This window comes from Scophthalmus maximus, chromosome 10 (assembly GCF_022379125.1).
Source record: "Scophthalmus maximus strain ysfricsl-2021 chromosome 10, ASM2237912v1, whole genome shotgun sequence".
NCBI lineage: Eukaryota > Metazoa > Chordata > Actinopteri > Pleuronectiformes > Scophthalmidae > Scophthalmus > Scophthalmus maximus.
In genome coordinates, this window is record NC_061524.1 from 457,501 (window position 1) to 485,000 (window position 27,500).

At 46.5% G+C, this 27,500-nt stretch overlaps 1 protein-coding gene across 5 annotated transcripts in view; it reads left to right on the top strand.

Annotated features, from left to right (window-relative positions):
- The window catches only part of ehbp1 (EH domain binding protein 1), a 125,622-nt gene that overhangs the window by 19,559 nt on the left and 78,563 nt on the right, over positions 1 to 27,500 (top strand). For 4 of the 5 annotated variants that reach the window (XM_035605032.2, XM_035605031.2, XM_035605034.2 and 1 more), the window contains 6 exons: positions 8,161 to 8,342; positions 9,175 to 9,314; positions 11,311 to 11,430; positions 12,402 to 12,539; positions 13,484 to 13,757; positions 15,965 to 16,220. In XM_035605032.2, the coding sequence (XP_035460925.2) occupies positions 8,161 to 8,342; positions 9,175 to 9,314; positions 11,311 to 11,430; positions 12,402 to 12,539; positions 13,484 to 13,757; positions 15,965 to 16,220 (1,110 nt within the window). The remainder of the gene's footprint in view (positions 1 to 8,160; positions 8,343 to 9,174; positions 9,315 to 11,310; positions 11,431 to 12,401; positions 12,540 to 13,483; positions 13,758 to 15,964; positions 16,221 to 27,500) is intronic. The other variant, XM_035605036.2, reaches the window with a different exon arrangement.

Sequence of the window (27,500 nt, forward strand, 5' to 3'; positions counted from 1 at the left end):
GGCGACTCGTTTGACACTATCTCCTCGAGATCCGCTCATCGAGAGTACAAGTGTGTTTGTGTACGAGCATTTTAACACACACACACACACACACACACACACACACACACACACAGAGTTTCTGGCGAACTGAGGCGACTGTTCTGCTAAGTGGCGATGAATAGGGTCTAGTGATGTGCTCGGATGCTAAGCCACTGACAGTTAGACTGATCCCAAACATGTCTCTGTCTCTGTTTGGGATAGAAATCAGTAAACCCAGGGTTGTCGAGGAGGTGGCAGCGAAGGACACACTCCGACCGTGAGAGCGCGCATCACAGCGGACGTGTCACTTGTGAAAATTAGCGTATTTCCATTTTTTTTTGTAGACTAAAGAAAATCTGTCAAAACGGCACATTATTGATCCAAAGGTCTTGAGGCGACAACACCACAAGAATGAGGTCGTCCCTCGCTTCACTTCTGGTTCACAATCCATGTAACATTCAACACATTTTCTATGATTTTGAACTCGTGTTAATGCTGCGTTTAACTTCAGTTGTGTCGTTGAAGAATATATATTTAAAAGTTTTATATTTCTCAAAAAATTCTCACTTTCCTTTATTACATCTACGTACGTTTCCTCTCTTCCGCCATGTTTTAATCTCTGCCACTGTCAGAATGATTCGACTGTTCAACCAATCACGCTGCGACCTCTAATCGTGTCGTGGCCCGACAACATGGCGACGACCAACGCTCCAGTTAGTTTGAACAAATTCTGGAATTCTGAATAACAACTCACGTTAGTTACTTGAGTTACTCGAGTTTTAAAGTCTTTTTGTCTTTTTTATCGCTTGAGTAGAACAGTGAAGAAAGTATATTCAACTTTTCATGAGTAGTCTTGTATGAACCTGTACATGTGAACTACGTCAGAGGCTCAACGTCTCGTCCTCGACGTGTATTTAGACACGAGAGGGGAACTGGGTGTGTTTTTGAATGTGTCTCACATTTAAATGCACATAAACAGAATATGCACATCGGCGGAAATTCCCCGAACCCCCATTGATCTTCTGTGGAAAAAAAGGAATTTCAAAGAACAAGCACTCACCCATGCACACACACACACACACACACACACACACACACACACACACACACACACACACACACACACACACACACACACACACACACACACACACACACACACACATTAACACACACACACACACACACACACACACTCACGCGCGCACGCGCACTCGCACACTCACACACACACACCAGCTCCTTATCCAATCCCTCCACTAATGCCCCCTTGGTAGAAGGTGTTCATTGTTTCTCTTTCATTCTAATCTCTCTCCCTCTCCTTTTTTTCAAAATCCATATTAGATTCTCTTTGAGTTGAGCCACAATCAGAGGCAGTGGAGCAGAGCGTCGCCCTGCTAATGCTCTTTGTCTCCGCAGATTTGTCACTTAGCATGGAGAAGTACACCTTTGTCATGGAGCAGGGTGGGAGAGAGGCAGACTCTCACTTGGGGCAATTGTTTCTTGTCACAGGCCATCTTAACCCCCCCCCCCCCAACCCCTCCTCCCCCTTAAGCAAATCAGCTTTGGCGTGGATTAGAGGCCTATCATAGCTCCGTCAGATCGCAGCAGTCTGCCTTCAACGGCTAAAACAAACAGATCCTCAAAGGGAGAACTGAGTGGATATGGAGATTTCTGATCTCGCATGTCGTCTTTACCTGGAAATCATGGTTTGATATCTGTGAAATAGAAAGAGATCTTGTTGGGAATTTTATCAACCAAACTGTTGAGCTTCTTCTTCCCGACTCTCCGGTAGCGACGCTCAAACCAGACGCTTACAGATGGTTCACAATGGACACTCCTGGTTGAACCCTGACTGGTTCAGCCTCCTGCTTCCTCCTCACGTGTGTCCCGCAAACTCCGGACAATGTCGGGACCCAAGTCCCCAGACGTTCTCCAGAGCTCCTGTCTGGGAACAGAACGTCTTGCCGACAGAATCACTTCCTGGTCTGCACCCATCTGCTTGGGGCTTCTGCTCCTTCTCGCCCACGGTTCTCCTCTGAGGCGCGTGGCGTTGTCCTCCCCGCTCACCGACGGTCACAGTCTCGTCCTGTTCCATCAGAGCAGGGGCGTCCCATTATCTACTACATCCCCAAGAACTTTAGTACTTTCTTCAAGTGTTGCCCCTCAGTCGTTAGTTGCGTTGGATATAAGTGTAAAATCAGTAAGTCAATGTAAATCATCAATACTTCAGTTGTATTTCATAGTAACTATTTAAAGATTTTAATAATCAGATGATTCAATTCATAATTTAGTGGATTAAGTGAGTTTAAATGATCAGAAGTCCAGGAAGAAAAGACAGAGTAACCATTTGTCCGTAGCTGCCACACGTCGCCCTCTTGCTTTTATCATTATATATTTTTTTAATTTCAGACACACAGAAATGTGTATATTATTTCTGCTTTGTTAACAAAGTTTTCTACTACAGATATTTGTCTTTGTGGCACAGTGTGTACTGTACACACACACACACACACACACACACACACACACACACAGCACTGCCACCATGGGGGTTGAATCTGGCATCCCGATCTCTCCGTGCAGGGAGAGTAATCAATCCCAGAGCGAGTTGTGGGGGCTGTCGGCTCAGCGTGTGTGTGTGTGTGTGTGTGTGTGTGTGTGTGTGTGTGTGTGTGTGTGTGTGTGTGTGTGTGTGTGCGCGCGTGCGCGCGTGCGTGCGTGCGTGTGGTGATGATGTTATTGCCTTGACGATGGTCAGAGATGGTGAAACGGCAGGAGAAGTGATGAGCAGACAGCAGGAATGAACTGCAGCTATAAGCCTGCTCCTGTCTTTCTCTTCCCATCACCCTCCTCCCTCATTCTCTCCATCTTCTCCCCGTCTCATGACTCTCTCCGTCTCTTTGCTGTCCACCTCTCTGTCTTCTCTCTTGACCACTCCCCCCCATGTCCTCTTTCTCTCTCTCTCTCAAGCAGAAGTGCAGAGCCAGGGCTTTTGCCTGCTGGTAATTTATTTTCCCATTAGCCCCCTCTGTGAAGTGCATGCTCTGTGTGTGTGTGTGTGTGTGTGTGTGTGTGTGTGTGTGTGTGTGTGTGTGTGTGTGTGTGTGTGTGTGTGTGTGTGTGTGTGTGTGTGTGTGTGTGTGTGTGTGTGTGTGTGTGTGTGTGTGTGTGTGTGTGTGTGTGTGTGTGTGTGTGTGAGAGTGACAGAGAGAGAGAGCGCCACCCAAAAGAAAGATCCGGAGAGTTGAAGAGAGGAGGGCACCCTGGACAGGCCGATAAGACGAGGGGGGGAGGCAGGGGGGGAGAGGACATGAGATACGTTGGTCGGTGGCCATCTAAGCATTTTTTCACCAGTTATGAATTATGATTCAGGCTAATTGGAATAAATCAAAGATTTCACTGGAAATTGTTGTCATGTTAAAATCATTAGCTGATTAATCTCTCCATAGGAAAGAAACTGATAATTGTCATTTATCAAGAACGTTCCACAAATGTTCTTGTTGGTGTGAGTGTGACGCACTCGTCACACGTGAACCGCAAACTCTGGAAAATGTCCGGAGCCCATTTCTCCAGACACTTTCCAGAGCTCTGGCTACAAAAAGATTGTTTTTAGACATTTGTGTATAAAAGTGAGCATTTTCATTTCAATCTTCTAGACTGAACGTTAATCAAATTTAAAACCTGTTCCTGATCTTGTTCTGCCCGATGGTTCGTCTCTTGTTCTCTTCCCTTCAACTCCTGGTTGTCGACTCCAAGAACCAAGTGTTGGTCAGAGAAACGTGTTTCAATAAGTTCAGTCTGATCCACAAATCTGTCGTCCCTTTTTTCCCTACTGTGTGTGTGTGTGTGTGTGTGTGTGTGTGTGTGTGTGTGTGTGTGTGTGTGTGTGTGTGTGTGTGTGTGTGTGTGTGTGTGTGTGTGTGTGTGTGTGTGTGTGTGTGTGTGTGTGTGTGTGTGTGTGTGTGTGTGTGTGTGTGTGTGTGTGTGTGTGTGTGAGACGATACACGAAAGCCATTTGCACAGTTCATTCCATTATTAGGACCATTGTTATTGTAATTCACATAACTGCAGCGATAGTGTTGCAGCTTTTTTATGTCCATTGTTGCCTTTGAATTACACACACACACACACACACACACACACACACACAGCTCGGGGAGGAAAAATAAATCCTCACATATAATAGCAGATGAATAAATTGGTCTTAATCTGCGTGTGTGTGTGTGTGTGTATTGTGTTACACCTACAGTCCAGTATTCAGCGGCGCTTCTGTATGTGTGATATGTAAAAAGCTCTTATCATTTATCAGCCAAGTCCAAATTGACACAGAGGAATCAGTCCATTGTGTCTGGATTTCAGAGGGAGATGTGTTCACATTGGACGTCTCCATTTCCAATAACTGTGACCTTGAGGCGAGGCCCCCCCCCCCCCCCCCCCCCCAGCCTCCAATCTGCTGACTGCTGGATTCAACCAGAGCCGGATGATTTTTTGGGTGTCGGAGGCCTAATCGGTGAAACCTCAGGCTTTTATTCTAAAGGGTAAATTGAGTTTAAGCTTTTTCTATTTATTTATTTTTTTCCACCCTGAACCACGTGAATATGAATTACAAAAGAGGCCTGTGTACAGTTTGTTGTCTGGAATAGAGCTGCAGCTGTTCATCGAATAGTAATTAACTACTAAATTAATCCCCAACTATTTTGATAATTGATTAATCGGTTCGAGTCGTTTTTATGGAGAAAAAAGTCTAAATTCTCTGACATCAGCTTCTTAAATGTGAATACGTATCTTGTTTCTTTGCTCCTCTGTGAGAGTAAACCTAAATTTATTTTGTGTGAGCAAATACAACCAAATATTTAGAACTTGAATTAAGATTTTTTAAATTTTTTTTTACCTAAAATGTAAAACATAAATGCACATTTAAAGGCTCATATCAGTTGGCCAATAATATCTGTCGGGCTCTAAACATATCGATACCGATACGTCTGTGAAAGGCTCATACCAACAGATATATCGGTCGGGGAAGAACGTGGAATGATCCAGAAAGTCTAGCGATCAATGAGCGATCAATGTTTCTGACGGATCAGCCACAGTCCTGCTGATCACCAACAACTGTCACGACTCCTTTATGTAGAAAAGTGTGTGTGACTTCATGTGGTGTGTAACTGACCTCGTCCTCAGGGTTCAGGGAGGATTTGTTTGGTGGCAACAGGCTGAAGGTCAGATGATAATCTGATGTGGAACCAGTGACTCATCACTTTATCATCAGCTGACGTCGTGTCAACAGTCACAGGTTCCTACTGCCATCGATGGTACGAGCCTGACGTGAACAGTCAAAATTAAAGAACATATGAAATGTTGGAACATGATCAACATAGGAATAAATAATAACGATGATTGATATTAATAGTGGTAGTGTAAAGGATCAAGAAACAAACATCAATCGATAAGTTAGAAATCAACTGACTGGTGACTGTGTGTGTGTGTGTGTGTGTGTGTGTGTGTGTGTGTGTGTGTGTGTGTGTGTGTGTGTGTGTGTGTGTGTGTGTGTGTGTGTGTGTGTGTGTGTGTGTGTGTGTGTGTGTGTGTGTGTGTGTGTGTGTGTGTGTGTGTGTGTGTGTGAGGTCCATACAAAGAAACCAGGTTTTTTTTTTTCCACTCAGACTAATTAATCCATCCCTCGATGACAAAGGGATCTTCCCTCCTCCTCTTCCTCTTCCTCTTCCTCATCCTCCTCCCTCCTGCCCGTCCCGTTGGCATTTTGGGGCAGAGGATTCAACAGGACCCCCGGGCACCCCTCTTGCCCTGACCCCTGCCCCCCCACCAGGGGAGCATCTGTGAATTGATCCAGAGCCAGCTGGCACCACACAAACACACACACACACACACACACACACACACACACAAACACACAAAAGGAAAGTCATTCATTCATCATCAGCACGTGTTGTGTGTGTGTGTGTGTGTGTGTGTGTGTGTGTGTGTGTGTGTGTGTGTGTGTGTGTGTGTGTGTGTGTGTGTGTGTGTGTGTGTGTGTGTGTGTGTGTGTGTGTGTGTGTGTGTGTGTGTGTGTGTGTGTGTGTGTGTGTTACAGTTAACTGTTGCAGTTGTGCAGAGATGCAGCTAGGAGGCAGCACATCGCCATTGCCCCTCCCTCCTCCTTTCTTTACCTCCCTTTTCCTGTCTTTTTTTTGTCTCTCCCACTGTGCCCCCTCCACACACACACACACACACACACACAGGTATTTAGTCATTCACTGAGCTTGGAGCATATTGATAGTCCCATTCTCTCTGTAATAAATTAAACTTCTGTATTGTCCTTTCTTTTCATTTTGAACATTGTCACAACCTCCCAGTCACACTAATCCTCACACACACACACACACACACACACACACACACACACACACACACACACACACACACACACACACGTTGATTGACAAGTAGCATCCGGGGAAATAGAGCAGATTTCCATTGTTTGCTGCTCCGACTCAAATCTGTTGAAATGGTTATTCCATTCTTTTGCCAGAGTATTTGCATATCCTTAAGTATTCCCTATTTTTCAGTAACCCCCTCCCTCCCCCTCCCTCCTCTTTCCTCCCCATCCTCCCTTTTTTTCATTAAATCCCCTCTTCTTAAGTGTTTGGTGCATTTGGCAAATTCATTCATAAAGTATCTACACGCGCTATTAGCTTAGTATAATGGCTTGAGTGTAATCTGCAGAGAGATAAGAGGTGGAGAGGGAGGAGGTTTTTTCTTCTTCTTCTTCTTGTGATGGGCTGAGGAGAAGAGGGCGGCGGCGATGATCCGTCATTATGTTTCCCAGCCGAAGCAACAAGGTTCAGACGTCGGCGCGAAATGTCAAGTGGCCTCGCGAGTCAGTCGGTCGGTTTCTACTCTTTGTTTTTTCATTATTATTGGTCTGAACAAGGAGGAACTTGGGGAAAGAGGAGGCAGACATGAAAGAAGATGGAAGGATAGAGAAGGAGGCAAAGTCGGGGTAGAAACCATAGGGTTTAAAAGTTAAAGAGTTAAAGACAGCTCCTCTCCCCGGCTCCTGACTCCCTTCTGACACGCCCCCCGACAACGGCAGGTAGAGCGAGAGAACTTCCTTCAGGCGCTGGAAGTGGTTGACCAATCAGAGCACACTGGGCTTCACTGGGAGGGAGGGGCCTCACTGAACATTAGAGCATTTCAAGTAATAAATAGGTAAAATGAAGAACTGAACATGAGCAGAATGTGTATCCTTTAAGATATTTTCTCACAACGTTACCAATAGCTTTAGCACTTTGTACTGATACTAACTCTGTGCGTGAGTGCGTGCGTGCGCGTGCTCTGGAGCTGGTGTTGTGTGAACGAGAGCGAGCTGCTCTTCTGTGTTCGGCGTAGTGCACATGAGAGGACGAATCCTCTGGGCTCGTTTCACAACTGAGACAAGAAGGTCTTTCTGTGGTATAATAACATAAGTGTGTGTGTGTTACAGTTCTATGTGCTGTTTTTTTTTGGACATCCATGCAGTGAAATGGAGATAAAAGACAGATTAAAAAGAAAAGAGAACGTGTGTGTTGCTTCTCTTCCACTCGGCCTGAGAAGAGACGTGTGTGAACCAGCGTCTGATCCCTGCACTGGATTCAGTTTCTCCTCAAGTGAAGATGAACACAAATGATGGCAGTGTCCTCCATCACGCAAACAGAATCTGTTAAAACAAAGAGGAAGCTGGTCAGAGCGGAGGTGAACCATCCACGACTGTTCCAACTGTTGACTCTACATCCATAGCTGGATCTCTAACGAACACACACTCACGTCGTTCCCTAGTTTCAGGGCCACCCTCCGACCCGGAGCACGTCTCTAACTTCAGCCTGGAGCTCTGACGTTAATATGAGGAAGGATTTTATTTACCGACCAGCAGTGAACTAATGTACCGTTATTTATCTGGAGGTGTGAAGAACACTCACGTGTTTAAATTAATTTGCACTTCATTAACCTTAAATACTCGCTCCCCAAAGAAGGATCTAACAGACAGAATGAAAACATTAAATTCTCTCTCTTTCCATATTCTCTGTTTGCCCCCCGCGGCGTTAACGCCCCGTGTCGTCAGTGGAGTGATAACGTTCGTCCTGATCTCTCTCTCTGCAGGAGTCTCCTTCGGGCCGGAGGAAGGCCTTGGCCACCAGCAGTATAAACATGAAGCAGTACGCCAGCCCCATGCCCACGCAGACCGACGTCAAGCTCAAGTTCAAGCCCCTGTCCAAGAAGGTGGTGTCGGCCACGCTGCAGTTCTCCCTCTCCTGCATCTTCCTCCGTGAGGGCAAGGCCACGTGAGTCCGGTCTCCTCGCGTACTGTCGGTCGTCTACTCAAACTACAGATGTGTGGAATCACACATCAAGCTAATCTGACTTGTCTGACAGTGAATTTCATGTACTCTGATTTGTTTTAGAATTTTTGAATAGTAACGTATTTATTAATATACACACACATTATGTACGTACACACACATTTCCACTTACTGTAATTTACGAGCATGCAGACTGTCACTTACTCAGAACAGCTATTTATTCATTCTCACACATTCACGCTTTGATACGACCGACACACAATCTCAATCGCAGTGTTTTCCATTTGTTATTCATTCTAATTTGAAAGCAGCAACTTTCATTTAAAGACACACACACACACACACACTGAGAGCAGCAGAGGCCTTTGTTGGGGTGCGGGATGGCGGGTCGATGGCGCGTGACCCTTGTTAACCCTTCGGGGAATGATGTCGGCCACACACAAACAAACTCCATCACACCAGTTCAAATGAGCCTGTGGGCCTGAGAAGCAGCAAACACAAAGAACAGACGGGAGGATACTGCGATTACGACGGAGCGCTGGTGTCGAGGGACTGGGGGGGGGGGGGCGCAGCGCAAGACGACATAAAATACAAGAAGTAATATAGAAACCAATGCGTCTGTGAACAAAGTGGTGGAGGAGGAGAGCGACAGAGACAAAGGGAGAGAGAGGAGCTGTTGACTGGGGACGAGAGGGAAGTTAAAGGACGTGAGTGGAGATGACAGTGAGATGAAAAGATGCATTTTGTTTGCATTGTCATAAACTGTATTATATGTTGTATTTGTTTTGTGTTTTTCTTTTTTTGTACGGTCCAGCGATGAGGACATGCAGAGCCTGGCGAGTCTGATGAGCATGAAACAGGCGGATATCGGCAACTTGGACGACTTCGAGGAGGAGAACGAGGAGGACGAGGAGAACAGGGTGAACCAGGAGGAGAAGGCCGCAAAGATCACAGGTAAAAAAACAACAACCGACAGGAAACACTTTTGTTTTGTTGGTTCAGAGATAAACCGTCTGAAGTCAGGATCACAACAACAGTGTCAGCTCAGTTAACGACCTTACACCAGTTAGCTCGCAGCTAGCTGCGCAGCCGGATAACTAGACAGCTGACATTGCTGAAAATATCCTACGACTTTTCCCCCAAATGGACGACTTTACTGGGGACAACGTGACTGAGAGCCTGCTTCATGTCGGAGCATCGACTTCTTGTTTCCTTCTCACTCTGCTTCTGTGAGTTTGTACAAATGACTTTTCACCATCATGTACAATCTTTTGTGAGTTTCAGGTTTTCTTCTCTTGCTTCGGCAGAAGCTTGTTTCATCCTCCGTCCACACACGCGCACACACACTACACACATGCACACACACACGCACACACACACACACACATGCACACACATGCACACACACACGCACACACACTGCTCACACACGCACACACACACTACACACATGCACACACACACTACACACATGTGCACACACACGCGCACACACATGCACACACACACACACACACACACACACACACACACACACACTACACACATGCACACACATGCACACACACACATGCACACACGCACACACAGGCGTTGAGAATTCATTCTATAGTTTAATGTATGGGCCTCGCCGCTCCCTGCTTTGCCTAATCCAACGTCTCCTCGTGTTAAGCTTCATGCTCCCTCTTCCCCGTCGCTCTGCTCTTTGTCTCATTTGTATGTATGTGCGTCGAGCGCCTACAGCGACTCACCAGTGTGCGTCTCTGAATCAAAGGGCCAAAACGACCCACTATCATATTCTACTGTACCTCCCCAACAAGCCGCTGAGCTAATACCAAGCTAACCAACACGTCCCTGCAAAACACTGTTCTCTTTTTTATCTTTCACCATGAGATAAGGAAATAATCACAAGAGTGTTGTGCATCTGCACTCTTCAATGTTGTCAATGTTTAATGTTCCTTAATGTTGCATGTCTGAGGTGTGCCAGCTTTTTGAACAAAAATGTTTGTGTGCGCAGTTTAAAACTGGTACAGCTCTACAAGACCGTAAGCATAAACATAAATATCACAGTTTAGTGATAATAGTACAGTAATAGTACATTTCCAGCCTGTTATCTAAAAGGTTCATCAAATAGAAACTCGTGCAGCGATCGAGGTGTTGCTGCTGCCATGTGTTCATACAAACAACGTCACGCTTGACATTTGTCATCTGACGTAACCATAGTCGAGCATTTGGCGGGAACAAAGAGTTGACTACAGTCCATTGCAGTGAACTGTTGCATATGAGCAGCAGCGGCTGTGTATGAAATCTCACTGCGGACGTAACGTGAGCAACATTGTCGCGCGGTGAGGTTTAAATACAAAGTCGATGTAAAGACACAAATCCTGCATCACGAATGCATCGCGCAGTTCGTAGTCGCTAAATGTCACCAAAGCCAATGAGCGTTGACATTCTCCCGTCGCGTCCGCGTCTGGAAGAGAACGGGTGAATATTGGCGAGTTGTGTTATCTGGTGTGTTACTCGGCGAGTAAACACAGATGGTCCTGTGGCCAACGTCGTGCGAGTAACGTGAACATTTGGTTCACATTCTATTCAATGTGTATTCATAGTGAACCAAATTAAAAACGGCACTTCCTTTGGCCCGGACGATACACACACCAGGTATAAAGCTAGAAAGATGAACGTTTCTCGAGATATGTAAACCAAATACAGAGGAGAGATTCCTTGATTTATAGTTTGATAATTCCCCAAACATAGGTGTGTGTGTGTGTGTGTGTGTGTGTGTGTGTGTGTGTGTGTGTGTGTGTGTGTGTGTGTGTGTGTGTGTGTGTGTGTGTGTGTGTGTGTGTGTGTGTGTGTGTGTGTGTGTGTGTGTGTGTGTGTGTGTTATTCTGTCTCGTTCACTGCTCTTCTTCCCTCCTCCCTTCCTGTGCGGCCCTGTCGTCTACAGAGATAGTAAACCAGCTGAATGCCCTCAGCTGCTTTCATGATGATGATGATGATGAAGGTGGTGGTGGTGTCCTTAAGCGAGCTCTCAAAGAAACCGCTAAGCCTGCCGCTTCCTCCCAAGGTCTTGTTTCATCTTTCTCTCCCCTCCCGTTGTTTCTCCTTCATCGTCTCGTGAACATTGTGGCGTCTCCACCCGACCCGCTCGTCTCCACACTTTCTTTTACGTATATTCATTTTTTCTCTTAAATCATTCCTTTCTTTTCCAAACCCTCTTTTTTTAAATGTTATTGTTTCTCCTCGGCTCAAATCCTCCATCCATGGATATTGTGATGATGATGGTGTTGTGGTGTCGCAGCTTGTGTTGGTTCACGTGGTGATGTTCTGTACCAGGTGTTGTGAAAGCATCAGTTGGTGTTCATCTTTTTTTGGTTCCTATTCTTTTGTCTTTTTTTTTTTTTACAGTGTGAACGCCTCTTCTTCTTTCACTGCAGTTAGTAGTGAACCAACGCAGCTGAAACTTAGTCCACACACGAAGCCTGATTCTCCTTGACAATAATTCACGACATGTTTCGACCAGGTCGTCAAACGTGAAGGAAAAGACAACACCAACATTTTCAGCTTCTACTGTACGGCCAAACTTTCCCCCACTTGGCCGACTTCTCCATATCTTTGTGGAATGGCCGTGTGACCCCCCCACCACACACACACACACCCGGTGTGAGCGTGATGAAGATGAAGTGGACAAGTCTTAGCTTCTCCTGCCAGCGTCTCCATAGCAACTCCACGCTGCCTTCACCGTCTCCCACGGTAACCCCTCAGTGCCACGCCAAGTTTTCCCAGAATGCTGTGCTGCTGTTGTAGAAAAAGTAGAGCCGGCGCTCCCCAAGCAAGAGAGGGAGTCACACACACACACACACACACACACACACACGACTGTGTTGGTCTTCACGCTGCTGGTTCACTCCAAAGTGCAGATTTTTGATTTTGTCTAGTTTGTGTTTGCGAGTGTTTTTTTAATTCATTTCACTCCGGTCATTGTCGTCGTTCATGTACATGACAACTCACTGTAACATTGGAATCTTGTGACGACAGAGCTGATCAGCAAGCTGAACTTCCTGGAAGACGAGGATCAGGAAGCGCCGCCCGCCATGAGCACCAATCCCTTCGACGAGCCCGACGACGACCTTCATCCCAACCACCTCAACCCGTTTGGAGATCCCGATGACGACGGTACGTTTCAACTCTGGATATTAGGTATTGTCGCGGCAGTCATTTTTCTGTCTGTCTTTTAGACTTTGGTATAATCACCGCAGTAAAAAGTTTTGTTGTGGTCGGTGGAACACAAGCGACGCAAGTTAAAAGTCTTTGGACGCCGACACGCTGTGAATGTGAGCAATCGTGTGTAACGACCAGCGTCTTCTGTCAAACAGCTGAACCAATATTTTAGTCTGACCACCTGAGAGGTCGGTGTCTTATTACGGATTGTTTGTTTTTTGGAGCGATCCGCTTTGTTGTTTCTGATCTGAAGTCTGGGATTATTTTTCTTTCTTCTATAGATTCATCTCTTGTGTGACAATCCTGATATTTATGAAACCAGTATTTAGACTACGTAGGTTTACCACTCGGTCTGTTCTGGGGGATGATATGGTTGATATATTTTTTGTAGCGACTATGTGAAGGCATGCGTGTGTGTGTAGCTCCTGTGGATACGATCAGACAAAAAGCATGTTTGCATTGTTGAATTAAGATGGATTATACTACAGCTAAATAACATAATCCAGGGGGAATCAGACGTGAGCTTGTGGCTCAAAAAACAAACATACGAAAAAAAAACATTTAACAAGCAGGTAAGTCCACAATAGACACTGACTGATATGGATTTTTGGGGCAGATGCCCATATTGATATTAGGGAGTATAAGATTTCCAATATATATGTATTTTAATCTGTCAATGATTCCTAAAATGTCGTTATCAAACTTTTAGGACAAAGAAATGTAATTGAGGCTTGATATTTTTGGTTGAAGCTTAAGACTTTATCTTAAATAAATATTAATATAAAGAAAACTTGAATTGAGAAAATAAACAATTTATTTTACGTAAGCATGTGAACATAAATGCACTTTAAAAAACCAACAACAACTTTATTTTCAATTTTGCATTTTTATAAAAACAGAACCTCCATCCCAGCCGGTGCTGCAGGAGCGAGTCGTCCACGACGAGTCCTTCTACGACCACGACTCCTCCAATCCGTTCGACGAGCCTGATGAACAGGAGGAGCACACGTCGCCGGGGAACCCCTTCGAGGAGCCGGACCAGGACGCCGACCTCCAGCCTGACCCAGACCCAGAACCCCCAAAGCCCCGGCAGAGGAAAGGCGTGCGGCCTGTCGACATGAGCAAGTACCTGTACGCCGACACGTCTCGCAACGAGGAGGAGGAGCTGGACGAGTAAGATTTCATGTCTCCATTATGCCTTGTTTCTTCATCATCTCATATTTGTAATCAACGCACACAGGAAAATATCAGGACTACTTCGTCCTGCTTTATAGAGCTGTTGACAGTCTGGAGCAGCAGGCCACAACATGTTTGTATCTGATGAATCACTAATATGTATTTCAGAGATTTTGTCCATCCTGTTTCTCATGTTGTCTTTTGTGTGTGTGTGTGTGTGTGTGGGAACGCAAATGTGACGCCTCAGAATGTTCCAGAATAGTTCCTGCTCTTGTGAACCAACAGACTCGGACGATCTCCTGCTGCGAAGCGACGAACCCCCCCGGAAAATGTCCAGACACAATTTTGTCGACATTTTCCGAAGTTCACGTGTCAAAAACAACTCTTCAGTTACATTTGCATTCAATCCAATATAATCCTGAAGTAGCTTTTTCTTTATCTATTTAAGTTACACACATACATCTAAGTTAATTCAAGGGTCCGGTTCGATTCCTGTCGGCAGGCCAAGTCCCCTCAGCGAGCAGGCAGCTCTTTCAACGGGAACAAGGGCCTTGTTGTTTCACTGCATTCTTTCAGCTTGTCTCCCTCCTTCCCTCCTCTGTCGTTCCTTTCCTCCCCACTCGTTCGCTCCTTCACATCCCTCCTCAACCTCCTCCTCAGGCTCTGCTCGTTTTATTTTCCCGCTAGCTTCCTCTTTTCGTCCAGCCCACGTTCGTTGCTTCCTCTTTATTCTCTTTTTGTTTCCTTTTCCTCTTCTACATCACTTTCGGTGGCAGTTTAGTTTTTGTGAGAAATTCTTACATGTCAAGTTATGGAATACTGCACAAGCAGATGACATCATCACATTTTTGCCGGTGTGTAGATTTTGATCTGTGTGTGTGTGTGTGTGTGTGTGTGTGTGTGTGTGTGTGTGTGTGTGTGTGTGTGTGTGTGTGTGTGTGTGTGTGTGTGTGTGTGTGTGTGTGTGTGTGTGTGTGTGTGTGTGTGTGTGTGTGTGTGACCTTTGCAGACGGCGTGGCTGCGCCTGCATTGTAACATATCAGCTCGTCGCTCGCGGCCGCTGAGTGAAGCCGTCGCAGACCGACGGGCCGTGTGTTTTCCGTCCTCTCAGCCGTCTCAAGACGAGACGCGTTGTTGACTGTCATGTTTCTTCTGCTGCGTCTCGTACATCAGGAGCAGTTATCTGCAGAATAGAGAGTTCAGGAGGCCAACGCTGTGTTGTGACTGCAGCCCAGCGCTGCTCTGTTAGAGCTCCTCTATAGGCCTGCCTGCCTTTCTTGTCTTCACTTCCTTTCTTTCTCTCTAACCTTCTCCTTCAGACAGACACCCAGTCAATCACCCCCCCTCCAGTCCTCTTGTTTGTTTGGGGTTTGCTTGTTGCATGTTGAGTGACTGTCTGGAGGCCGCGCCCGGCTTTCAGTGCCACAAGACTGCCTGTATATTGATAACACTCTGGTATGTGTGTGAGAGTGTGTGTGCGTGCGTGCGTCTGTCAGTGCTCCACCTTGGGGCAGTGAGGATATGAGGTCGCACAGACGTGACCTGGGTGCACCTGCGTCTTCTATTACCTTCCCACTAGTGTGTGTGTGTGTGTGTGTGTGTGTGTGTGTGTGTGTGTGTGTGTGTGTGTGTGTGTGTGTGTGTGTGTGTGTGTGTGTGTGTGTGTGTGTGTGTGTGTGTGTGTGTGTGTGTGTGTGGGTGGGTGGGTGGGTGGGTGGGTGGGTGGGTGGGTGCGTGCGTGTTGTTCATTGTCTTGCACCAAACTCTCGTTTCCATGTCGCAATTTCCTCCTGTTTAAATAAACAATGGAGTTTAAATGATGATAATTATTCTGATGATTGGTGGTTAAATGTTTTAACAGTTGTTCCACAGTGAAAACTTTGTCTTTATTATTTAACTTACATTCATTTTGCTGACACTTTTGTCCAAAGCGACTTACGCTCAACGGGGCCGGAGCCCAGAGTGTGGGGAGGGTCATCCCAGTGTAACCCACTGGGCTATACCTGCTGCTTATATATAAAACACTATTCATTACCACTCCAAACCCATAATGTCGACGGGACATGCAAAGTTCTTCAGTGCGCTCGGAACACGGCAACGTGGTACCAGAACTAACTGGATCAAATGTAACACAAACACAAGCGTTGGTTCTGACTGTCAAGTCGTCTGTCTGTACTTTAACCTCTGTTTCCCTCCTCTCTCAGGTCCAACCCGTTCTACGAGCCAAGGTCACCGAGCCCTGCGCGGGCCCCCGCAGGCGGACCCGTCCTCGATGCGGTCAGCGGCCAGAAGAGGAGGGCTCCCCCGCCCCCAGGCCCCGGCCCCGGCCCCGGACTTGGCCCGAGTACACCAGCTCCCAGTCCGAGCGCTGGTCCAGACGGAGGGAGAACCCAGCCTGTCGGGCCCAGCCCGGTGGCGGCGGTGATGGGGAGAGAGCTGGCCTCCTCCTCCTCCCCCAAGGTAACTGGGCTTCACTTGACTTTAATAAACAACTAAACAACACATGAGATAAACACGGAGGACTTCTGGGGCAGCGGTAGTTGAATTACAGTCAGAGTTTAATGCTCTAAATCTAAAGCTTATGGAATGGACACATCAAAAAACAGTGATTAGGTGTTTTAAGGTTGTGTGAAGATCCAGGGGACGGAAGTTTCACTGAGTTTCCCCCGAACACAGTAAATGTAAAGACGTTTTGATCAGAGAGTAAAACAGACGGTGAAACTTTTAACACAAACTGAACCTTTAAATCTTTCTACTGTTCTTAATTCTGGCTCGGTCTTTTGTGATGTGTGTTATCATAAGTGTGTGTGTGTGTGTGTGTGTGTGTGTGTGTGTGTGTGTGTGTGTGTGTGTGTGTGTGTGTGTGTGTGTGTGTGTGTGTGTGTGTGTGTGTGTGTGTGTGTGTGTGTGTGTGTGTGTGTGTGTGTTTCCACTTGTGCGTCCACGTCCAGTGGTCCTTACATTAGCCTTTTTTCCGCCTGCACAATCCCATCTCCTGGTCCATTCTCCCGGCTGCTCATTTGAATACAGGTATTTGTTTATTGGGCTGTTTTTTCCCAATGTTTATTTATTTATTTAAATTAGTTAAATCATGTCTGGCTCTAATTAAATGGCTGATGGTCACACACACTCACTGCAGGAGTCAGACCACTGGTGGGGAATGATTGGCTGTGGGGGTGCGGGGGTTACTGTGTGTGTGTGTGTGTGTGTGTGTGTGTGTGTGTGTGTGTGTGTGTGTGTGTGTGTGTGTGTGTGTGTGTGTGTGTGTGTGTGTGTGTGTGTGTGTGTGTGTGTGTGTGTGTGTGTGTGTGTGTGTGTGTGTGTGTGTGTGTGTGTGTGTAGGGGCCCAATGAGCCTATGTGGGGCTTAAACACAGGGGGCTTAACTACAGCAGAGCGATCAGAAGGAGGTGTTGGACCCCCCCTCCCTTAGCACACACACACACACACACACACACACCCGCATTTGCAAACACACTGTGTACAGTTACTTACACACACACACACACACACACACACACACACAGGTCCCTCCCCCTAGCCGACTGTTTTAGTGTCGCTGGGCGGTGACGCCGGCCGTCCATGTAATTATGGCACAGTGCCTTTATCACCCAGCTGCAGTTGCCTGTGACCGTGGGTGAGGGGGCCTAAACCACTTTAATTACCCAGAGCCAGTGGCCTGTGGTGGGGCCGCACTCCGCCAAGAGATGCCCCTGCCTCTGGAGCTTGGGGGGTTGGAGGGGAGGGTTTTTGCGAGGAATGAATTGTGGGCGAGGGTTGGAGGAGGGTGAAGGAGAACAGGTGGAAGATAGTGAAGGGTGGAGGAGAGGGGGAGAGGGGGAAGACAGCCAGGGAATAGAAGAAAGAAAGATAGACTGTTCGCAGTAAACAAGGATGGGCCTACAGGGTTTGTTGACATATACTGAGAGTGTGAATAGGTTTCTCCTCTCGTATTCACACTGTCACACACACACACACACACACACACACACACGCCTCAGCCATGTGTCGGCTGCGAGATGACCTTTGAATGTATGAAGTCAGAGAGGATTAAGAGAGGAGACAGTCCTTCTACGAGAGGCCAAGACGGAGACCAACACATCATCACACTGTGAAACGTGTGCAGAGTGTCGATGTGTTCTCGTGGTTCACATGTACGAACGTACTTACGTTCTTATATATATATATATATATATATATATATATATATATATATATATATATATATATATGTATACATGCTCTTACTGTTTTGTAGTCTGAGGCCCGAGGCTCGGTTTAGTGAAGTAAGTTATAACCTTCCCCTTCCCCTGAAACACAGCTCAGCTCTACTTCTCTCATGTAAGAGCTTTCCAAGGTGTGAACGTACGCTCCGTCTTTTTCTACTGAACTATTCACGTGGAAACACTCACACACACACAGAGAGACGACGGCCGGGGCTAATCTCACAATGTGAATAGAAAGTGATATAATGAAAACCGTCCGCACTGTTGTATACGTGTTCCAGCGCGACGACCTGCCCTGGAGCCTGTGAAACGTCTCCTGTGTCGTTTATTCCATGAAAGCTTTGCTAAACAAAAGAAACGAAACACGTGTCTAGTGTCCGAGTTGTTTATTTCAGTGCAAAGGTAACGATAACCCCACAAAGAGTCAAAAATAATATTTCTATGATCAAGAATTGACATTTGACACAACAACAGAAATGGAAAGAATAAATAAATAGAAAACAAAAGATGAGCAGGCTCGAGCAATGGAGCGAGGAAGCATGTGTGAATGCATATGTTATGGGTCATAGGGAAAACTGTAATGTAAACCACAAATATGCATATTTATTAGATTCTGCAAATGAAGAGTGTCACATTTTAGCTTCTGCTAAACCGTGTCCTTGTCCTATGTGGATTTAAGCGTCTCCGGCTCAACGTGATCCTCCTTGTCATTGCATTAAAAACGCCCACTTCACCGGCAGCTCGTGGAAAATCAGGACACGCGACGGACGTGTGTACGTGTGCCCACTCACTCTACACGCAGGTATTACACATATGGATTATTATTACACATATGGATGGGATTTACATGAAGCTGGAAGCGCTGGAGCTTTGCCAGCGTTCAGCACTCGGACCAGACGGCAAACCGTAGATGTGCCGACCTGCTGCATCTGTAGATTTCACAGACGCCTTTGCTTTTCTTTTTTTAATGCGATCTCTACCTCCGGTGTTTGTTCTCTTGTTTCTTCTGTGTGGTTCTCTCCTTGTCTTGCTTCTGTCTGACGGTCGCTCTGTGATCCATCTGTCGCATTCTGTGTTCCATGATACCTCGGAGCTCGGAAGTTTGGTTGGAGCCTCCCGGTTTGAAAGTCCGACTCAGGTCGTTCCGGTTGCAACTTCTGACTCAGAGGTCGGTCATTCAGAGTTCCGAGGTTTAACAGATAAAACAACTATGAGGTACGATGGAACACAAACATCAGTCCCAGAGGGAGATTCCTGATGTTACAGGAAACCGTTTCTGCCTTAAAGGCGACGTCAGCATCTGTATTTTTGTTTTTTTTTGCCACAGTACATTTCTTAGTTGACTAGTTATAGGTCAACTAAAGGAAGCAAAACCTTCCGCCTCTGGTTGTTCAGGGGTAGTGCACATCTTTATCACAATCTTTAAATTGTATAACACCATTCGTTGAGCATTCACAATGGAGTGTGACCCCCGACAGAAACACCACAATGCCCGTCAGGCTCGGTCACTACTCGCTGTGGTTCCAACAGTCGATATCCACGAACATGCGACGTGTTAGCTCCTGTCGTCCGTTAGCATCTTACAGTCGTCTCCCGAAGTGTCCCTCCGGTCTCTCGTTAGACGCCTCACGTCCCCCATGTGTTTGTCCGTCCTCCTGTCTGGGGAGATATAGATCCTCAAAAGGCGTCAAAAGTTTTAAGTGTAGCATCTGTGAAGGAGCTGCAAGGATGGAAACGTCTGTGGGATTAATTTAAATGAACAGAGCAGAGTTCCTGTTGGGCGCGTCGTGAGCTCTGTCTGGTCTGATTCAGTCCATCTCTTTTCCCCGGGGCTGATTCCAACCCCCCCAGTGGCTCAGTGATCCGTTGCTCCTCCGTTTGTTTCATCTCCATCTCTGTGTCGTAGTCAGACCACTCCACACTTAGATGCTCTGATCTTTGGATGAAGTTTCCGCTTCATGAATTATTAGCCGTATTTGCATATAAAGAAAAGTTGGAAGCCGGCATAATACATACACGTCTGTGGACCAAAGTTTAGAACCCAGAAGTTCTGCGTTGTCTTAATATTTACACCAAGACTCTTGGAATGGAGTTGGTGGCAGTTGAAGTCCTGAAACTAAAGCTCAAAGAACAAGCCGTGTCTTTGGGGGTTGTCTGGTCCGTGTGTTCTTTCTGTACAAACTTTTAAATAATAATTTAAAAGGTGTAAATTACAGTCTGAACAATCATGTGCACTCAAACTGGTTCTTTTCCAGAGGTGACAGAGTAAACCAACACCAGATAGATGTTTTCCTTTTCCCCTTCAGTGTGAAGGGCTTTGTGATTACTTATGTTAATCAAAGGGTTTTAAATTAAATAGAGTTTTGCAGGTTGTGAGAGCTCGTGTGTCGGGGGGAGGAAGAGGGGGGGGCAGAGGCCGCCGCTCTCCTTCCTCCTCCCAGACTTTGTTTCCACAGCCCCCACCCCCCTCCCCCCCTTCAGTTCAGACTACCTCCAAATTGAAATTAGAATAAATTAACATTATTTAATTGAGTTCGCAGAAGGCTGCGATATTTCTTAATTAGCTTTCACCGGGCTGCGCGGCAGGAGAGACTCCACGTCCGCGCTGTGAAGTGTTACTGAGGTTGCCGTGACGACTGAGGGATGTCTATTTGGAGGACGGGGGGGGGGGGCCCAAGAGACGAGGACGGTCACCTCTTTGTCTTCCCGATCTTCGCCCCCGTACCAAGGTCTCTCGTCTCGTTATCGGCGCATCCGCTCGAAAAGTTATTTCATCTTCTGAGATAAGTTTGACATTCCTTTACTCAAAGACTTTCAGATGGAGGACGTGTGCTGATGTTATTAAATAGGTAAGAGGCAACTTTCTAGAACTGAAATATATTAGAATGAATTAAACTTATACCTTTTTTATTCCTGAGCGCAGTTGTTTTACCAATGAAAGCCTTATTTAAGTGTAAGGGGCCATTTCTTGTTGTGGAAATATCTGGAGCCCCGTTATAATGAATCAAATACAAGTTATTCAATTCAATATTTTATTCTTGCTTGACCAAGGCTAATAATTATCTTAAAGTTCCCTCCAGTCACGTAGTAGAGGATATTAAATAATCTGTTATCTAATATTTAGGTTAACATTACAACATAGTAATCATTGTTTACCTCTGAAATGTGTCAACATCCACTCTCTCTCCCTCACTGAGGGAATTCTGAGACTATGAATATTCATGATATGCAAATAACACAGGCCCCACCCACCACAGCTGCTCGCGCTAGGTTGACCGCTGGAAGAATGTGATCAACAAGATGGTTACAGACAATATCACCAACTGCTAATGCTAACGCTAACGGTCTGCTGACACACCTGTCGTCCTCTCGTGGATGCTAACTGCTAACGCTAACGGTCTGCTGACACACCTGTCGTCCTCTCGTGGATGCTAACTGCTAACGCTAACGGTCTGCTGACACACCTGTCGACCTCACATGATGCTATCTTGAACAGGATTCATTTGAATTTCAAATGTCAGAGAAGTGAAGCAGAAGAGAGGAGAGGAATGTGAAAACACCAGATACAAGTCGCTGTAGGCGATGTCAGACATGTTGGAGGACAGAGACAGAAGAAAAACTCTTTGTTGAGAGGAGGGGACTGTAAGATGTATCTGATTAACCAGTAGTAAGTCAGTTAAAGTACATTTTTAGAAAACTGTTTCTCTTGGATTTCCGAACTTGGAATCCACATTAGCAGATAAAAACGTTCCCATTCCTTGGAAGCCTCACGTCTTCCCCCTCGACCACACTGGTCATTCCACAAACTGTGTAATATTAGGAGAATAATCCCTGAGAGGAGTACGACGAAGTCAGTACCTCTCAATGTCCTCCTCCCTCCCAGCGTGGCCCCCTCCCCACCTCTGATGGTGAGTCATTGGATCTTGTGGGAGAGACCCAGTCTCTTCCCTCATGCAGCTTCCTGTTGTGGCTTCATGCTGCGGGGCATCGCCGTCATCACGTCGGGCAGAAGGTTGGTTAGTAGAAGACATTTCTGACCCCCGAGCAACCTCCACTGTTTCAGGCCCGTCTGGACAATCTGGAGAAGTTGAAGGAATGTTCAGATGAGGAGAGGGATGAAGATACAAACTCTCTTAACCGGTGAAACCAGACTTTTTAAGAAGTTGTCGGATAATTCTGTCACGCGAGGACATTTATTAAAAAAATTGTAGCATTATTTTGTTTTGAGTGACTAAACCAAATTCAATTTTAAACGCTGCTGCGGTGGGTGTGTGTGTGTGTATGTGTGTGTGTGTGTGTGTGTGTGTGTGTGTGTGTGTGTGTGTGTGTGTGTGTGTGTGTGTGTGTGTGTGTGTGTGTGTGTGTGTGTGTGTGTGTGTGTGTCTGTGTTGTGAGGGATATGTTTTGATCCAGTTACTGTAATGCGGCTATCATTTTTTCCGCCCCTTCCTCTGCTGGGTACATGTCGAGTTCACAAAAGTTAAGCGCTGCAAAGAGCTCTCACTCTGCTCAGTACTCCCGCTCCGGCTGCTGTAAAAAGGGCCTTCCGCAAAGCGCCAGCTTGTAATCTGCCTCTGGTAAGTCCTCCTTAGTTTTATCTGCCAGGGATTACCTCACAAGGCTGCGAGCAGGAGCGACCGGAGGAGACGCAGGGAGCACGGCAGGGAGAGAGAAATGAAAAGCAAGTCAAACAGAAAAACGATGAAGATGATGGAACAAAATGAAAACAAATCGCTGTGGTAATCTCTGAAAGAGAGAGAGGGAGAGTTTCCCTTGCCACTCATTTAGAAGAGGGAACGGACTAATCCCTCCATGATTGATGTCTGCTATGAGAGGCTCTATGGCAGACTAATAGGGCTTATGAGGATGACCAGAAAGTCTTTTGTGTGTGTGTGTGTATATGTGAATGAACCAAACCTTTTTGTTCTTGCGCGTCCCTCTACCCAGTGGCCGGAGAGGCCGGGGGTTTGAATGACACGGGGTAACTTTATCTTAATCTGGTCTTAATCTGCCCCAGTCCCTCCAGGTGTGTGTGTGTGGTTTAAACCCAGCAGGATCCCAGGGGCTTCTGGGGGTGAGCTTTAAGGGGCTTCGAGTGAGGCGATGGAAGTCTGTGCACTTGAAAACTCCTCGGAGGCTCGGAGACCCCCCGCACATTCTTGAAAAGCGGCACTCGTTCTCCGTGTGGTACCGTCGCCCGTCGCCCCCGCGACGTTTAATTGAATCAAACCAACCGTTCTCCATAATTTAAAACAGGACCTTAGAAGAACCTTCTGAATTAGTTTGAGTGATTTGTCTTTCACATTGTGTGTGTGAGTGGGTGTTGAAGTGTGTGTTATAGTGAGTGGAGAAATGATAAGGCTTTAATTGCCTCTTTATAAAGCCCCCCCCCCGTTGGACTGTGATGGTATGCAGGTGTGTGCTCCTCTCACGATCGTTCCCCTGCTTTTATTTTAATAACTGCACTCGTGGGAGCTCGGTTGTCCTCAAGAAGGTTTGATGGTGCAGTACTGTCTCGATCATGCTGCAGTCAGGACACACACACACACACACACGTCACACACACACACACGTCACACACGTTACACACCAAAAACAATGTTCTCTGTTTGGTCGGATCCTTTGTTTCGGTGAAGCGGTCGTTAGTCAGTAGCTCATATTAATTAACTACTTCAGCAAAACACAGATCCAATACAGAGTTTGTCGTAAAGGCCGACGCCATCTTGGTCTTTTTTTAAACCATAAGTAACCATATTTGGAGGAGAAGAAGGTGGGCGGGCCCTGACTGACCTGCGACCTTCACATATTGTACGGTACTAGCTGTCACTCACGCTGTCTATTTGACTCTATTTGAAACTAAAGATTGAACCATAAACTCTTTAAGAAAATAGGGACTGATGTAGGTGTGTGTGTGTGTGTGTGTGTGTGTGTGTGTGTGTGTGTGTGTGTGTGTGTGTGTGTGTGTGTGTGTGTGTGTGTGTGTGTCTGTGTGTGTGTCTGTGTGTGTCTGTGTGTGTATTCTGATCAGGAGTCAAAGGAGTGACTTTGTAATTATGTTCATTTTAATTGGCTGTGCTATCACCCCCCCCCCCCCCCCCCCCCCCCCACTAGAGCCATGCTGCACTGGACAATGACAGTCTGTAGTGAAGGGGGGGGGGCTGCTGTGTCAAGACGACACCACCAAAGTGTTTGATCTACAGAACCAACCACCCCCCCCCCCCCCCCCCCCCCCCCCCCCCCACAGTCATCCGCTTTACCTGCGGAACATAATTCCTGATGTTGCCTCTTTAATGAGTTTTCCCAGGCTCAGATTAATAGATTAATAGATTCATTGATAACTTGTGGCCTTATCAGAACAGCTGATCTCTGAATCCATCGCACCACTAATTTGTTTGTTGAAGACGACAGTTAAAGGAGATTAATACGATATAGGTTTAGAGCCACTCCTCCTCGCTTCCTTCCTTCTTTGCCTCCTTCTTCCAAAGCTTATGGTTTTTGTTTTTTCATCTGAGGAAGATGAGGAGGAGGAGGATGAAGAGCGAAGAGGTGGCTGTGCTTTGGATTCTCTCTCTGGATTCTTCAGTATCACATTTCTTTAGAAAAGTATGCATATCCGTGATGTTGAGGAAGTTAATATGCAATAACATCACAACATTCAACAGATTTTTGAAAATATATCTATGAAGTTTCTCATATAGTTTGTAATGTGTACACAATATCTGACAGATGCTGGGTTTCTTCGTCCAATATCCGAGCTCAGCAGTCGGAGTGCTGATGGTTTTTACCCGACCTCTGACCCTTTGTACTCGTGCGGCTGGCAGTTGAAGTTTCAGAGAATGTCCGAGGCAACATTTGTGGCACCAACGAAAATATGTTCAGACTTTAGTGCCCTTCTGAAAGCAGCCAGTGACAGTTTTCTTGATATCGAACATATATACTGTCTTGTTATGTATCAGATGATGTTCTCATGATTGATCGTTGTAGCTCTAAGAACATTCTGAGAACAACAGAGACGCTTCTCTTCAGTCACATCAGATTTCGTATCGTCATGGCAGAAAGTTAATCGATGTTATGAATTATTGTACCTCCATGGAGAAAAAAGGACAGATGGATGGATTCAGGGAGGAGGACATTTTTATTTAACCATGAAAAGGACAGAATCCCTGCTCCCCCTGTGCACACACAGACACACACACACACGCACAGACACACACACACTCACACACACACACGCACACACACACACACACACACACACACAGACACACACAGACACACAGACACACACACACACACACACACACACAGACACACACGCACACTCACACACACACACACAGACACACACACACACACAGACACACACACACAGACACACACACACAGACACACACACACACAGACACACACAGACACACACAGACACACACACACACACACGCACACTCACACACACGCACACACTCACACACACGCACACTCACACACACACAGACACACACACACACACACACACACACACACACACCCCCCTCAATCTCAAACCTACCCACCCTGCGTGTCGTTCCCTCAGCCAAAGCTCATTTGCGGAGGCGTGAGTGTGAGTAATGCTGCTGTTGGTTTCCATGACAAGCTAAAGCCAGCGCTTACAAGCGCATTACGCCCCGGTGGTACACGACAGGCGAGCGAGCGGTCCCGGTGCACGATCGCTGCTTTGTCTGCTGCCTCCTCCAAACTCTGTTCTCATGATGGTTTTTCTATTTCAGTGTCTTTTCCTCTCGCATTCTGCCTGTTTCTTTTCTTCCTCCCCTGCTGTTTTGCATGGTTCTGCCTTTGGAGCAGAATGGTCCTGGAACAGGAAACGGCTTTTTCCTGATTTTTGCATTTTACGTCTCCGGAGCCAACAGCTGAAAGGCCCCTCCGAGTTGGCCTGCAGGTTCAACGCTGGATGGGAAACATATCTGCTCCCCCCCATCACCACCTCCGTCACTACCATGATGTATGTATTTACATATTTACATGAAGCCATGGTATAAGAGAAGAGTTGACAGCAGACAGTGCCTTGCTCAAAAGACGTCGTATGTTCAACCTCCTCTCTCCGAACCCTCACTGACCTAAACGGTGTCTTCATGCGCAGTCACACACACACACACACACACACACTCACACACTTTCTCTCTCACCCCCCCTCGCTGTGATTACAACAGTAATGTGATATTTCCTTTGTATGTTAATGTGTAGTATTTTTCACGCTACGTTCGCTCCCCTCTCCTGATCCCGCCTCCCGCCTCACCCCACCGTCACCCACCTTCCCCTTTTGTTCCATCCACCCCACGTCTCCATTTACATAATTGAACTTTTGATTGGACTTCGCCCCCGACCCCCACCCCCCTCCCCCTCCCCCTCCGCTCAAATGCAGGCAGCGTTTTGAAATCCAGAGCGTAATTTCATGGGTAAGATGACGCACGATCTTTGTCTCCGTGTGAAGACGTCGGACGCAGTGAAAGACAGATTAAACAAATTGCTTGTTTCTGAGTGAAGGTACAATTAAATAATTGAGCTAAGCCAATCAGATGAGTTGGGATGGACAGGCCACTTGAGTGCACTCACCTTTATCCTCTTAATGTGAACAGGTATTAATGTTTGTCAAGTGTGTGTGCGTGTGTGTACACGTCTTGGATAAGAGCTGTTACCTTGTTTTTTCGAAACCATGTTTATCTGTGGGCTGAACATTTAATCGAAATCACACAAAGCGCAATATCCAAATTCTAGGAGCAGCATTTAAAAATAAATTCATTAATAAAGTTAAAAGGTGCTACAGTACAGAGATGCCCCTGGCCTACAATCAAACAGATTCTGCATAAAATCACATGGGCATCATTTTTAAATCTAAAATTGTGACTCAAATCACAATCATCAAAAAATCACTTGATCCATAACATCAGCAAACATTTTCCTGACAGTTAGTGCCGTCCAATCGGTGCGCGGGTGACGTCATGGTGGGTTGATCCACACAGTGTGTGGAGTTGTGAGTGATGTATATACTGTCACTGTGCATTTACACTGCAGGTAGACACCTGTCACCTGGAGTGTGTGTGTGTGTGTGTGTGTGTGTGTGTGTGTGTGTGTGTGTGTGTGTGTGTGTGTGTGTGTGTGTGTGTGTGTGTGTGTGTGTGTGTGTGTGTGTGTGTGTGTGTGTGTGTGTGTGTGTGTGTGTGTGTCTGTGTGTGTGTGTGTGTGTGTGTGTGTGTGTGTGGTTGCCGCAGGCTCCTTGAGCGGATTACAAGTTTTAAAGAGTCGGAGATTCAACACCTCCTCGACTCTGACTCTGTGACGGCTCTGAAGCCACGAGAGGCAGATCGTGGTCGTGGGCTCGTGTCACTGGGTCGAGGCCAGTTAAGTTTCCACTGAAGCGTCACGGCCCTGAAGTGAGAGACAAAGCCGCCACTTGAAGCTTCTGTAAAGGACAAGTTTGAATGTCCTCCACCTCCACGCTGGTCTAGTCGTCACGTTGT